Source organism: Vulpes lagopus, chromosome 10 (genome assembly GCF_018345385.1).
Source record: "Vulpes lagopus strain Blue_001 chromosome 10, ASM1834538v1, whole genome shotgun sequence".
In the NCBI taxonomy this organism is placed as follows: Eukaryota; Metazoa; Chordata; class Mammalia; order Carnivora; family Canidae; genus Vulpes; species Vulpes lagopus.
This window is the reverse complement of record NC_054833.1, coordinates 89,770,537-89,784,351: the sequence shown is the minus strand read 5'-3', so window position 1 is coordinate 89,784,351 and position 13,815 is coordinate 89,770,537. Positions and strand designations below refer to the sequence as shown.

The 13,815-nt window shown below is 37.0% G+C and overlaps 1 protein-coding gene across 1 annotated transcript in view; it reads right to left on the bottom strand.

Moving 5' to 3' along the window:
• LOC121500946 (ubiquitin conjugation factor E4 B) overlaps positions 1-13,815 on the bottom strand; it is an 85,799-nt gene that overhangs the window by 63,179 nt on the left and 8,805 nt on the right. Inside the window, exon 3 of the mRNA XM_041773036.1 lies at positions 5,684-5,819. Within this exon, the coding sequence (XP_041628970.1) occupies positions 5,684-5,819 (136 nt within the window). The remainder of the gene's footprint in view (positions 1-5,683; positions 5,820-13,815) is intronic.

Sequence of the window (13,815 nt, the reverse complement as noted above, 5' to 3'; positions counted from 1 at the left end):
ATTATCTTAGAGTCCATGGACAAGCGTCTCTCTTCAACTATTTAGGCCTTCTTTAAGGTCTTTCGACAAACTTTTTTTTTAAAGTAGGCTCCACACCCAGCAAGGAGCCCAATGCGGTCTCAAACTCATGACCTTGAGATCAAGACCTGAGCCAAGATCAAGAGTCAGATATTTAACCAACTGAGCCACCCAGACGCCCCTGGTCTTTCAATAGACTTTTACAGTTTTCTCCATAACTTTTTCACTTCTTTTGCTAAATTTATACCTAGGTACCATAGATTTTTAAATGAAACTGTGAATGGTACCTTTTTAAAAATTAAGTTCTCTAATTTCTTGTTGCTAGTCCATAGTAATGTAACTGATAGAGACCACTTAAAAGCAACTTGTTTACTTATACGTAGATTTACTAGGTAGAAAATAATTTCATCTCCAAATAATAACTTTTATTTCTTCCACTCTAATCTTTGTTTTTGTTTTACTGCACTGGGTAGGAACCCTGTGTTGACCAGACGGAGAAATAGCAGCCATCTTTGTATCATTTCCTGATTTTAAAGACAGTGTTTCTAATTTCTCGCCCCTGAATATGAGAGTTCCTGTAATTTCTTGAGACGACCTTCATATTAGTCAGAATAAGGTAGACTATGCTGTGGTTACACACACACACACACACACACTTGGAAATCTTAGAGGCTTAATACTATAAGGGTTATTTCTTGCTTACGCAAAGTCTGGTGAGAGTGAAGCATCCTTACTCCATCTTTAATCTATGCCATCTGCAATACACAGCCTCCAAGGTCACTGGAGCAAGAGAAGAGAGGGATGGAGGAGGAACATCGGCTCAACTGCCTTCGCCTAAAAGTGACACATGTCACTTCCACTCACAGTCTATTGGACAAAAACTAGTCACCTGGCCCCCAATCTAACTGCAAAGAAAACTGGAAATTCAGGAGAGCATGTGGAATATTCGCTGAACTCTGTCTCTGCCATATTGTCAATTTAGGATGCATCTTTCTGTTTTGTTCGTGAAGATTCTTATCATGGACTGATGTTGAATTTTATCAAACTTTTCCAACTACCAAGATTATATGTTTTTTCTCTTTAATATATAATGTGGGGAATGATATTTATAGATTCACTAATGTTGCACCCTCGCATTCCTGAGATAAACCCAAGTCACTCATGTTATTTTATGGTATTACTTTAAACTAAACTTACAATTGAAATATCTGTACAGACCTATCCACAGATGATCATGTGTTTGGCTGAATAAAGCTTCACAAAAGAAACATACTGATGTACTCAATCAGCATCCACATCAAGAAACAGAGCATTACCAGCACCCCAAGAACACCCTGATGACCCTCCCACTCACAATCACACTAGCCCACAGCAACCACTATCCTGGCATCCAGCCCCACAGAAGTTTTGTCTGCTCTTTATCTGTTACAATATCTGATCTGTCACTATCTCAAGATTTTTGCAAATATGTTCATGAGCATGATTACCATGTAATTTTTTTCTTTTATATTATTCTTGTCTGGTTTTGATATTAAGGTCTTATTAGCTTTGTAAACTGAGTTGGTAAGTATTCCCTATTTTAAAAAATTATCTGGAAGAATTTGTGTATAACCGGAACGGTAGAATTTGCCCACAAAATTATATGAGCAAGATGCTTGCTTTGGAAAATTTTTAAATACTGATTCAATTTATTTCATGGTTTTTGATCATTTAGGTTTTCTTTTTCCTCCTGAGTCAATTTTGGGAGAATTAGGTTTTTCTAGAAATTTGATTTTCATCCAAATTCTAGGCTTATTTGCATGTTGCATATTTATATTTTTGCATGGAACTCTCTTTTTTATTAATAATAAGCACTACTGAGATTCCCTTTCTATGCAGGCATTGTTCTAGTTGTCTGAGAGGTCAATGAACAAACAAAAGAGACAAAACAATCCCTGTGTCATGGAGCTTACCTTCTAGTTAGAGGGTAACATATAATAACATAATATTAGACCTCTAACCTCTAGTTAGAGGGTAACATAACAATAACATAATAAATAAGCAAAACATCATATGATAACTGCTATGGAAAAATTAAGGAAAAAAGATTGTAAATGCAGGCCTTTTCATTTTAAATGGGGTGATCATCACTGAGAAATGCCACATGAATACAAATAGGAGGCAGTTGGCCATGCACATATCCAGGGAAAGAGTCTTTTATTTCCAATACTTATTTACAATCTTTTTCTTTGTTTCATTTATATTTTAGCTTTATATTTTCTTCTAAGGACCACTTTAGCTACAACATGCAGCTCATAACCTGAAATATTTCTTATTGTTCAGTTTTAGATTCTTTCAAATTCCCATTACGATCTCTTTGATCTAATTTTGTAGCATGCTCTGTTTTAAAAATTGCCAAATGTATGAAGGAATTTTTAAAAGTTTTTTTCCTTTTATTAATTATCTAATTTAATGTCCTCATCAGAAAACATGATCTATATCATGCTGCCTCCTGAAACTCTCCGGTTGTTGAGTATTAGGAAAGAATGTGTATTCTCCAACTGCAGAGTGCAAAGTTCTTTATCTGTCAGTTAGATCAATCCTTTAGCTGTGCTGTTTAATTTGTTCATATGCTTACTGATGCTCATTCCTTCTGATTTACTGATGGATGAAAGAGATGGTTAAAATCTCCCATTATGATCATATGCCACTTTCTCCTCAGTTCTACTGTTACGTGCTTTATTGCTGTTGCTGTCCTATTACCAAGTGCATATACTTTGGAAACTGTTATATCCTACTATTAAACAGTACACAGTATTTATTTCTAATAATATTTTGCGCCTTAAAGTCTAACTTATGAGTATTAATTTACTCCAATTTTCTTTTAATATTTGTGTGGAATATCTTGTCCCTTTCTTTCACAGTCAATGAAAGACTGAAGATCTATCTAACCTAATGTTTCAGGTGTGCCTTCTGTAAACAAGGATAAAGCTGGGTTCTGTTTTGTTTTTATCCCGATCTAAGCCTTTTCACGGTAATTCACTGTGACTACTGACAAATTTCATTTCTTTCGACCTTCTTATTTTGTGCTCTTTTTTAAAACTCATAAAACACAAGTTTCTTCCCTCCTTTTATTTATTTTTTAAGATTTTATTTATTCATGAGAGAGATAGAGATACAGAAAGGCAGAGACATAGACAGAGGGAGAAGCAGGCTCCACGCAGGGAGCCCAGTGTGGGACTCAATCTCAGGACTCCAGGATCACGCCCTGGGCCAAAGGCAGGCGCCAAACTGCTGAGCCATCCAGGGATCCCCTCGTCCCTCCTTTTAAATTGACTTAAATCCCCCCAACTTCCAACCCTCATTTTGTATTTTCCCTTTACTGGTTTGGAAGGTATACTCCATTCCTGTTCTTTTGGTGGCTACCCTTGAAATTTTATCAAGTATCCTTAATTCAAAATCTAAAGTGGGCCAGGATCTTCACACCTTTCTCAAGTACAGAGACCTTAGAGCTAGCTCTAATCACTCCTGCTTCTGGCTTCCCTGCTATGCTGTCTGGCATGTTACATCTAACTCATTTTTCAACTTCTCTCTCCCAATATTATTTTATATACCATTACTACAGTTTTATACCACCAGTGTTTGTTTTGACTTACCGCATTTATTATTTTCTTCACTCATCCTACCTGCTTGCATCTCAGACATTAGCCCTGAGATCATTGTCCTTTTTCTTCAACTACATTTGTTCAAAGTTGGGGATTCTTCTGGTGGCAGACTATCAGGTTGTTTTTGTTTGTTGAATCTATAAGTGTCTTTATTTCACTCTTGCTCCTGAAAGACAGGTGCACAAGGGTACACAATTCCTAGCGGACAGTTAACTTACTTTCAGCATTTTGACACTTACTCCTCCGTGTGACTTCCGTCACTCATTCATCTAATTATGGTTCTTTGGTAGATAATTTATTTTCTCTCTCTGGTTGCTTTAAAGATCTTTTGTCTTCAATGTTTGGAAATTTGACTATAAAATGTCCAGATATGAATTTCTCTTGGTTTAATCAGCATGTGAGTTGCTGAGCTTTTTTAAATCAGAGAATTTATATCATTTATCAACTCCAGAAAAATTTTTACCTATTTATCTTTTTTGATAATGGCTTCCAAACCAGTAGAGGAAAAAACATGGAATTAAGAGGGGTGTGGTGAATTGCTCTAAGTCTCTCTTTTCTCTCTTTTTGATATTTCTATTAGGTATATATATCGGCTGTGTGTCCATTATATCTCTAAATATCTTGCATAGTTTTCATCTCTTTTTCTCTTGGTGATACATTCTGGATAATTTCTTCAGCTCTACTATTTAGTTTGTTAATTCTCTAGCTACGTCAAATCAACTGTTTTAACTTTCACATCAAGTTTTCAATTTGAATTACCTTTTCATTTCTAGAAATTCTGTTTGGTTCTTTTTCAAATGTACTTCGTTGTTTTCATAGTTGCTTTCCCCTTATTTATGTTTTCAATTCCTTTGTAATTTATTTAAACATATGTATTTTGTACTCTGTATCTGGTAATTCCAAAACCCAAAAATCTCTAGATGAATAATTCTGTTGTTCCTGATTCTGTGGTATCTTACTCATAGTGGCTTTTATCTAGTGTGTTCTGTGATTTTTGACCATGAGCTCCCACTTCTTGGAAACTTTTCTAAGGAAATTCTCTGAAGACATAGCTGATTTATGTTTAGTTCTACCAGATGCCTTACAGGAGGTATAGGCCTGGCTCCATTGTATATATGGTAGTCTTAGTTTGAGGCTTTTCAGACTATATCAGTAGTGTAAATCTAGGTGCTAAACCCATATGAAGTCATCCACTGGCCATGAAATTTCAGAGATGACTTGATTTTTTAAAAATATATCTATTCAGTGCAAAGGTAATAAGAACATGATTGTTTTTTGCTCTGTGGGGTTGATTTTTTTCTACTTGATCTTTTTCCTGAGAATGCAGTCCTTTTTAAATTCTTACCTAATGTGAGGTGATCTCTGATTTGGCCCTTACCTCAACCTCCCCAAGTGCTGAAGCTCTATTCCAGTGCTTCTTAACCTTTTTCATATCATCACAAACATAGAAAATAGTATTTTTCTGGTCCACTGACATAAACCGTGGGAGCTGCTTCAGGGCAGAGAAGATGGGTCCTGGGAAGGAGGGGGAGTCCTGGCCTGCTCAAGGAATAAAGGAATCAATACCTCAGCCACTCTATCACCCACTCATGGCACAGACAGACTCTGCTCTAGGACATCCTTACCTTGAGGCTCCTAAGATTTGTGTGTCTTACCTGTCTGTACCCTTCCAAACTTTTAAATTTCACTGATCAGTAAAACTTTGAAGACATTTTTAGGGACTGACATATACTTGCCAACATGGTATGTACAAAATAAAGACATCAGAAAAAAATATTTTTAAAAATATTTTACCACTTATACCATTATTTCATAAAAGACATTTTAATACCAAAACCAAAAAAACTTATAAAGAATATTTCAGAATAATACAAAGACTTATAAATCTCATAGATCTTACACTAGTTTGCTAAGGACTGGCATAAATCTCTGGGCTGGCCCTTGGAATTAGTGGACTGGAATGACTGAATCTTTCCCTTTCCATAAATCCAATAGCTTATTGGAAAACTGGCTTACTTTACCTTTTTTCACAAGACACCCCATCGATATCCATGCTCTGGGAACGTGAGAGAGACTGAGATTGGGTTTCAAGGCTATTGGAGGGCGAGCTGCTGAGAGAACTGACTCCTTCACTGCTCTGGCTTCGGTGAGCTACTCCTACCCAGAAAAGACATGAAAAATTAAGTTTCCTATGAAGTCACATTAAAGCCATTTGTTTTTTGTTTTGTTTTGTTTTTTCATTATAGTCATTTGTAATGGCTACAGTATTAACATACACAATCAGCATTTTTACCATCACAACAGTCAGTAAGTGAGGAACCAGGAGATCATGCTAAATGTTTAATATTAAAATCAGAAACATCAGCAAGAAATCATAGTTTATCCAATATATGCCATATGAGGTCAGTGATCCAGCTACATTGGATAGCTAAAACTGACTCTTCATCACTTATTCTTTCACCAATTCAAATATGGTCCCTGAATACAGATTAGCTTCCATGATTGTCCAGAAAAATCCTTGAAATGTACCAAAAGTAAGATAAATTAATAAATGACTACAGAAATATATAGATGGATAGATGTGATACAGCAAATATACCAAAATGTTAATGGCAGGATCTAGATGGTGGATATACAGGTGTTCACTGCAAAATTCTTTTAACTTTGCTTTATCCTTAAGATTTTTACAATAAAATGCTGAAAACATGCAAATAGAGCCATCTAAGTAAGCAATATCCTTAAATACAGATCAATTCACTTATTCATTGAACATCTCATGATGTTCTCTCATGAGAGCCTACAGTATAGTGAAGAACAGCCATGAGTACAGGGCAGATTATTCCTTATCAATGTCTTTAAAACCATGTTTTTCTCATATAATTAAAAAAATACTTTACAAATATCTTTCCATGAAAAAAAAAAAGTTTTACCCAGCCATCTGCAAGTACTTTAAAAAACGTAATACTTATGTTGATGTAAAGAATATGTGACCAACATTAAAAACAAAAACAAAAAAACACAACTTGAATTACCATTTGTAGCGGAAATAAGTACCGAGTGGATAAACTTGAACCCAGCAGTCCAAGAAAGTAAACTTGCCACCCTTTCCAGTCTCTCACTGAAGAATATCAGAAAAACATTCATCCATTCCTGATAGCAGGTTTGAAGTATGCCTGTTTATTAAAGTTTCTGCAGGACTCATGAAAGAAAAGAGAAGCAAAATCCTCACTATTCTACCTAGACTCATGGAGAATTCAGAAAGCATCTAATCTGGCAAGAACTCTGAAATAAGCTTGGAGAAGAGAGTAGAACTTTCAAGTCATGAATTCAAGAATGTAACCCAAAGTAAGTTCTCAATAACTATTTACTGACAGAATAAATAACACAGTTTCAACAAGTTTCTTAAGGAGAATATTATTTTACCTATCACAATGAAAGGTCTTTTTTTTTTCTAAAGACTTTGTTTATTTACAGAGAGAGAGTGTATAAGCGAGTGCAAGCAGGGGGAGAGGCCGGGGGAGAGAGAAAGAGAATCTCAAGCAGACCTACACTGAGTACAGAGTTTGATATGGGGCTCGATCTCACAACTCTGAGATCATGGCCTGAGCTGAAATCAAGAGTTGGACTCTTAATCAACTGAGCCACCCAGGCGCCGCTAACAATTGTATTATTTTTTTTATTATTATTTATTTACGATAGTCACAGAGAGAGAGAGAGAGAGAGAGACAGAGACACAGGCAGAGAGAGAAGCAGGTTCCATGCACCGGGAGCCCGATGTGGGATTCGATCCCGGGTCTCCAGGATCGCGCCCTGGGCCAAAGGCAGGCGCCGAACTGCTGCGCCACCCAGGGATCCAACAATTGTATTATTTTTAAAGATTTTATTTACTTATTTGAGAGAGAGAGAAAGAGAAAGAAAGCAGGAGCAGGGGGAAGCACAAGGGAAAGGGAGAAGCAGACTCCCCGCTGAGCAGAGAGCCCGACGTGGGGCTTGATCCCAGGACCCTGGGATTATGACCTGAGCCAAAGGCAGATGCTTGACTGACTGAGCCACCCTGCTCCTAACAACTTTAAATAAAATTAATTAATAATAAAGTTCAAGGGATGCCTGGGTGGCTCAGCAGTTGAGTATCTGCCTTCAGCTCGGGGTGATACCAGAGTCTCGGGATTGAGTCCCACATTGGGCTCCTTGCGTGAAGCCTGCTTCTTCCTCTGCCTGTGTTTCTGCCTCTCTCTCTCTGTTATGAATAAATAAAATCTTTAAAAATAATAATAATAAAGTCCAATAATTTTTATGGGTTATCAACTAAGTAGCTTTAAAATTTCTACCTTAAAAAACTAGTTCTAAAATTACTGGTGGTTCAGTCAGTTAAGCATCAGGTCAGGTCATGATCCCAGGGGCCTGGGATCAAGCCCCACATCAAGCTCTCTGCTCAGTGGGGAACCTGCTTCTCCCTCTCCCTCTCTTTCTCAAATAAATAAATAAAATCTTAAAAAAAATTAAACTAAATTGTTTTAAAAAGCTGTAACATAGCATACTATGCTATACTACGTGTACAGTAACCCTACAGTAATACAATGCCAGAGCATACCAAACAGTACAGAATATTGTTTGCAATATTTTTATAAACATCAAGGGTATCACCTGAATTCTTTTTTTCCCATACCCTCCATATGATCTTCATATCCTGAGACCAGTAGGGCAATCCTCCCCAGAATTTATTATGTATTACAGTGTTCCTCAATCTCTACATACCATCTACAATCTGGAGTGACCACACTGCTTTCTTAGACTTAAAAAATGGATGGTATCTTTGATTTTATTTCGAATCAACAGAAATTAAATATCGTGGGTAAAACCAAATCAAAGCAACAGTACAAAATATCACTTTGTCCTATGGTGCTCCCTCTCTCCCACCCTAACTTGGTCAGGAAATTGCTGTCAGGAAGCCAAGTTTCAAGGAATGGAGATTTTTCCCCCTCTTCTTCATCTCCATAAAAGCAGATATTGAAGATTTAAAATAGAGATAACCTCCTCTGATTCTCCTTTACAAGATGAGAAATTCTCTGCCTATGAATTTACAAAACAAGTCTCAAAAAGGGAGGGTGCGTGTAACGAAGAATGGAGAAAGCCATGTCTGCTTAATAAAATATGAACTACAAACTTTCAAGATAGCAGCTTTCCAAACCTTTATTACTATTAAGAGCTTGTTAAAGGAAAATTATACATTCTGGGCGGGAAAGCCGTAATTTTAAAGGAGATAAGGAGAATTTTACTTCTCTAAGATTTTCCTCCCAATACTGCAGTTTTCCTCAATGCTATTCCCTTTTAGGTATAAACCAGACCAAATGCCTATGTACGCTGTAGCACTGGATCTAGTCCAGTATTTTACACACACACACACACAGGCTTGTTAAATTCTAGTATAAAAAGAAGCAGAGGGATGCCTGGGTGGCTCAGCGGTTGAGCATCTGCCTTTGGCTCAGGGCGTGATCCCGGAGTTCCGGGATTGAGTCCCACATCGGGCTCCCTGTGAGGAGTCTGCTTCTGTCTCTGCCTATGTATCTGCCTCTCTCTGTATGTGTCTCTCATGAATAAATAAATAAAAATCTTTAAAAAAAAATAAAAAATAAATGAAAAGCAGAGAATTGCCAAAAGGGACCTTAAAACCCCAATAAAGCTGTTACGAAGGTGTGTGTGTGTGTGGTGGGGGATGTCTTTAAAGGTCTTGGCCAATCTTCTTTTACAGATGAGAATACTGAGATTTATGAAGTCTAAGAACTTCTCTTAGCAAGTTAGAAACAGAGGCAAGATTAAAATACATGTGTCTTGACTCCAAAGAAAATGCTATTTCTCCTATCCCAAACTCCTGAACACTTCTTTGATCACAGCTATTTTAAACTAAAGCTATATGTTTCATACATTCTAAAATTATAAAAGCAAAACTTAAAAAGATATTAGTGTTATAAAAAGAATCATTCATTCTACTACTAATCAAACTTCTAAGCTAATTTACATAGATCCTGACAATGAACTAAGCTAAAGGGTTAACATTCATGGAAAACATAAAATACACTCGTAGTTTATTTGGCCAATACCAAACCTCATTCCTCAAAACTACATATGATAAGTATATTCTATTCCATAAAGTCAAATGATACGTTGAGTCAGTAGCTAATTTCCTAGTGAAAACATTTTGTTCTTGTGAATAAACACAAATAAAATGAAATTTCAAACCTATAAAGAAAAATAGTGGTACCTAAAATATTAAGAGAAGAAAATCAGTAATTCAAATTAGAAAAATGCTTTGATCTTTACTTATGAGCTACAGTATTATTTTCCTTAATGTCAAAAGGGTGAGTCATGCAAAGAATCATACACCTGGAATCAAAAGACCTTGACTGCTCCTTAGGGAAATGGTAGAGTCTATGGCTGGTGCAGAGAAAAGACAAGATGAGCCTGGAGCATCTTACAGTGCCAAAGAGAGAGTATTCAAAAATACAAAAAGATGAGCATACCAAACAGAAGAGTCAATCCAAAAGAGCTCCCAATGGCCAAAACTAGAACAATTTGTGTAAAAGAACGCTAAATAAATAATATAGCAATTTGAAGTATAACTCAAAGTACAAAATAAATATACATGAGTTCATACTGATATAAGTAAGGATTAAATCATTAACTTGGGAGAAGGCACCAATGTCCCTTACAGAAGAATTCCACATAACATATATCTACATGTGGACATTTCCCACTCAAGAAGGTAAAAACCTTAATTCCCACTACTTAAATGGGGTGGGCTGGACTTAGGAACTCAGAGTCTGGAAAGGGAAAAAAATCATAACTTCACAGTGGAGAGACCTGTGTTTAATAATCAGTTTAATCAGTTTAATCAGGTGGCGAAAGTGAATACCACCAGGAGTGTGGTATGGACGGTTTGCACCCCAGAGAAGAAGTGATAAGACAGGCACTTCGCATGTGTGATTCTCTCCCCTCAAAATACCAAACAAACCCCATTCTAATCAGGTGAAAAACATCTGGCAAAACCAAATTAAAAGATACACTACAAAATGCTCTTCAAAATTGTCAAGATAGGGATCCCTGGGTGGCGCAGCAGTCTGGCGCCTGCCTTTGGCCCAGGGCGCGATCCTGGAGACCCGGGATCGAATCCCACATCGGGCTCCCGGTGCATGGAGCCTGCTTCTCCCTCTGCCTGTGTCTCTCTGCCTCTCTCTCTCTCTCTGTGACTATCATAAATAAATAAAAATTAAAAAAAAAAAACAAAAAACAAAAAACAAAATTGTCAAGATAATGAAAAACACAGAGAGACTAAGTAAGAAACTGTCACAGACCAAAGAAGATTCATCTTTAGTTAACAGTAGTACACCAAAGATTTTTATAATTTCAGGTCTCACAATTAGGTCTAGTTCTTCATATATTTTAAACATTAACCATTTATGAGATATATGACCTGTAAAAATTTTCTCTTATTCTGTAGGTTTTCATTTTGTTGATGGTTTCCTTTGCTGCACAGAAGCTTTTTACTTTGATGTTGTCCCATTTGTTCAGTTTTACTTTTGCTGTCTTTGCTTTTGGAGTTTGATCCAAAAAAACCATCACCAGGATTGACATCAAGGAACTTATTACCTATGTTTTCTGCTAGGAATTTCATGGTTTCCGGTCTCACATTCAAGTCTTTATCCATTTTGAGTTAATTTTTATGTATGGTGTAAGATAGTCTAGTTTCATTCTTTTGCATGTGGCTGTCCAGTTTTCCCAACACCATTTGCTGAAGGGACTGTCTTTCCTACATTGTACATTCTTGGATCCTTTGTTCTAAATTAGTTTACCATATATGAGTGGGTCTATTTCATAGGGATTGCACTGAATCTATAGATTGCTTTAGCTTAGTATGGACATTTTATTAATATTAATTCTTCCAATCCATGAGCACAGAAAATGTTTTCATTTATTTGCCTCTTCTTTAAATTCTCTCATCAGCATCTTATAGTTTTCAGGGTATAGAAACTCCTGGGCTAAATATATTCCCTGGTATTTTATTCTTTTTGATGCAACTTGTAAATGGGATTATTTTATTGCTTTTACCCACAGTTTGTTAAAAGTGTATAGAAACACAAGAGATGTTTTTGTATGATTCTGTATCCTGCAACTTTACCAAATTCATTTATCATTTTTAACAGTGTTTTGGTGGAGTCTTTAGGGTTTTTTACCTATAGTATCTAGATATCTGCAAATCTGCAAATAGTGAGAGATCTATTTCTGCCTTTCCAATTTGGACGTTCCCCTCCCCCTCTTTTTTTGGTCTAATTGCTCTGTTTAAGACTTCCAAAATGATATTGAATTAAAGTGGCAATAATGGATGGATAACCTTTTGTTCATAATCTTGGAGGAAAAGCTTTTGGCTTTCCACCATGAAGTATAATATTAGCTGTGGACTTATATATGACATTCTCTCTAAACCCACTTTTGTTGAGAGTTTTTCTCATAAATGGATATTGAATGCTTATTCTGCAAGCTCATATGATTTCTATCCTTTATTTTGCAAATGTGTGGCACATGATGCTGACTGGACCCTCCCTAGGTCCCTGAAAAAAATTCCACGTGATCACAGTGTGTGTATGATCTTTTAATGTACTGTTGATTTGGGTCAGTTAATATTTTGTCGAGGAGTTTTGCACCTATATTCATCAGGGATATTTGTCTACAATTTTCTTTTCCTGTGGTGTCCTTTTCTAGTTTTTGCACCAGGGTAATGGCTGGCCTCATGAAATGAGTTTGGAAGTGTTCCTTCTTCCTCTTTTATTGGGGGAAGAGTTTGAGAAGGATTGGTATTAATTCCACCAGGAATTAATTCCACCATAGAGTTCACCAGGGACACTGTCTTGTCCTGGACTTTTGTTTGTTGGGAGGTTTTTTGATTACTGACTCAATCTCCTCACTAGCATCAATCTATTCAGATTTTCTAACTTTTTCATGATTCAATCAATCTTAGAAAGCTGTATGTCAAAACATTAATTTTACTTAAATGCACTCCCTCAGACTCCAATTGGGAGACTGGAGACAGATGGCAATAAAAACTGCCAGTATATTCCCAAATCAAAAACAGAGAATGACTTCCTGGACACATGACCTACTATGAGCTCCACAGACAGAAGAGAAATATTAGATAGCTTTATTCGGAGTTTTCAATCTACTTAGGAAAACAAGATAAATGCACACAAAACTAAGAATGGCTTGCATAGCATGATTCCTAAGGATGACCAGTGCCTAGAAGGGAGTAGTGCCTAGAACAGGAGCAGAGGTTCTCTGAAAACATAAATGAAGGGGAGGCCTGATCAGAGGACCCTGAGAACTCCTGGATGACAGTATAGTTGCAAACATGGAGACAAGGCTTTTGAGCAGGTGCCATGTCTGATCTCTCACGCAAAGCCATCAATGCCCCAAGGGACAGGAAGTATATTTTATGGAAACCACTCTCACACACTATTGACTTCTGTGCCCTCGCTAGACTTGAAGGCATGATGTAAGCAGTGAAAACAGTAGTGTCATAATGCTCATGTCCCTGTGTGGGCAGAGTGCTAGTGGGCAGTTTGGATTCAGATGCAGCAGAAATTCAAGGACCAGGTTAACCTAAATAGGGATGAAAGAGAAGAAAGGGATCAATCCCAGGTTAAAACAGGAAGTTAGTTCCCAGAGCTACATACTTCTCACTAGTAAGCTGTCAGCACTTTTTCCAAACTCACAAAGTAACATGACCCTAGGAATAATGTTATATAATGCAGCCCATTATAATAAAATCATAGATAGAACAGCCTCCCCCTTTGGTGGCCAAAATACATGTAAAATATATCCTCTTTGGGTGCACAAAAAGCCACTCCAGTGAGATGAACTATCCGTGCCAATATAGGATACACCTGTTAAAACTAAAGCAAAAGATTCCAACCACCACCAGGGGCCTCCCGAGCCCTGCAGCCTGTGAGGGGTCCCAGTGCAGCTCTCTGGCCTCGGGACTTCTGCCTCGGCCTCTGGCCTCTAACTTGCTTTTTTTTTTTTTTTTTAAGATTTTATTTATTTATTCATGAGAGACACACAGAGAGAGGCAGAGACACAGGCAGGGGGAGAAGCAGGCTCCATG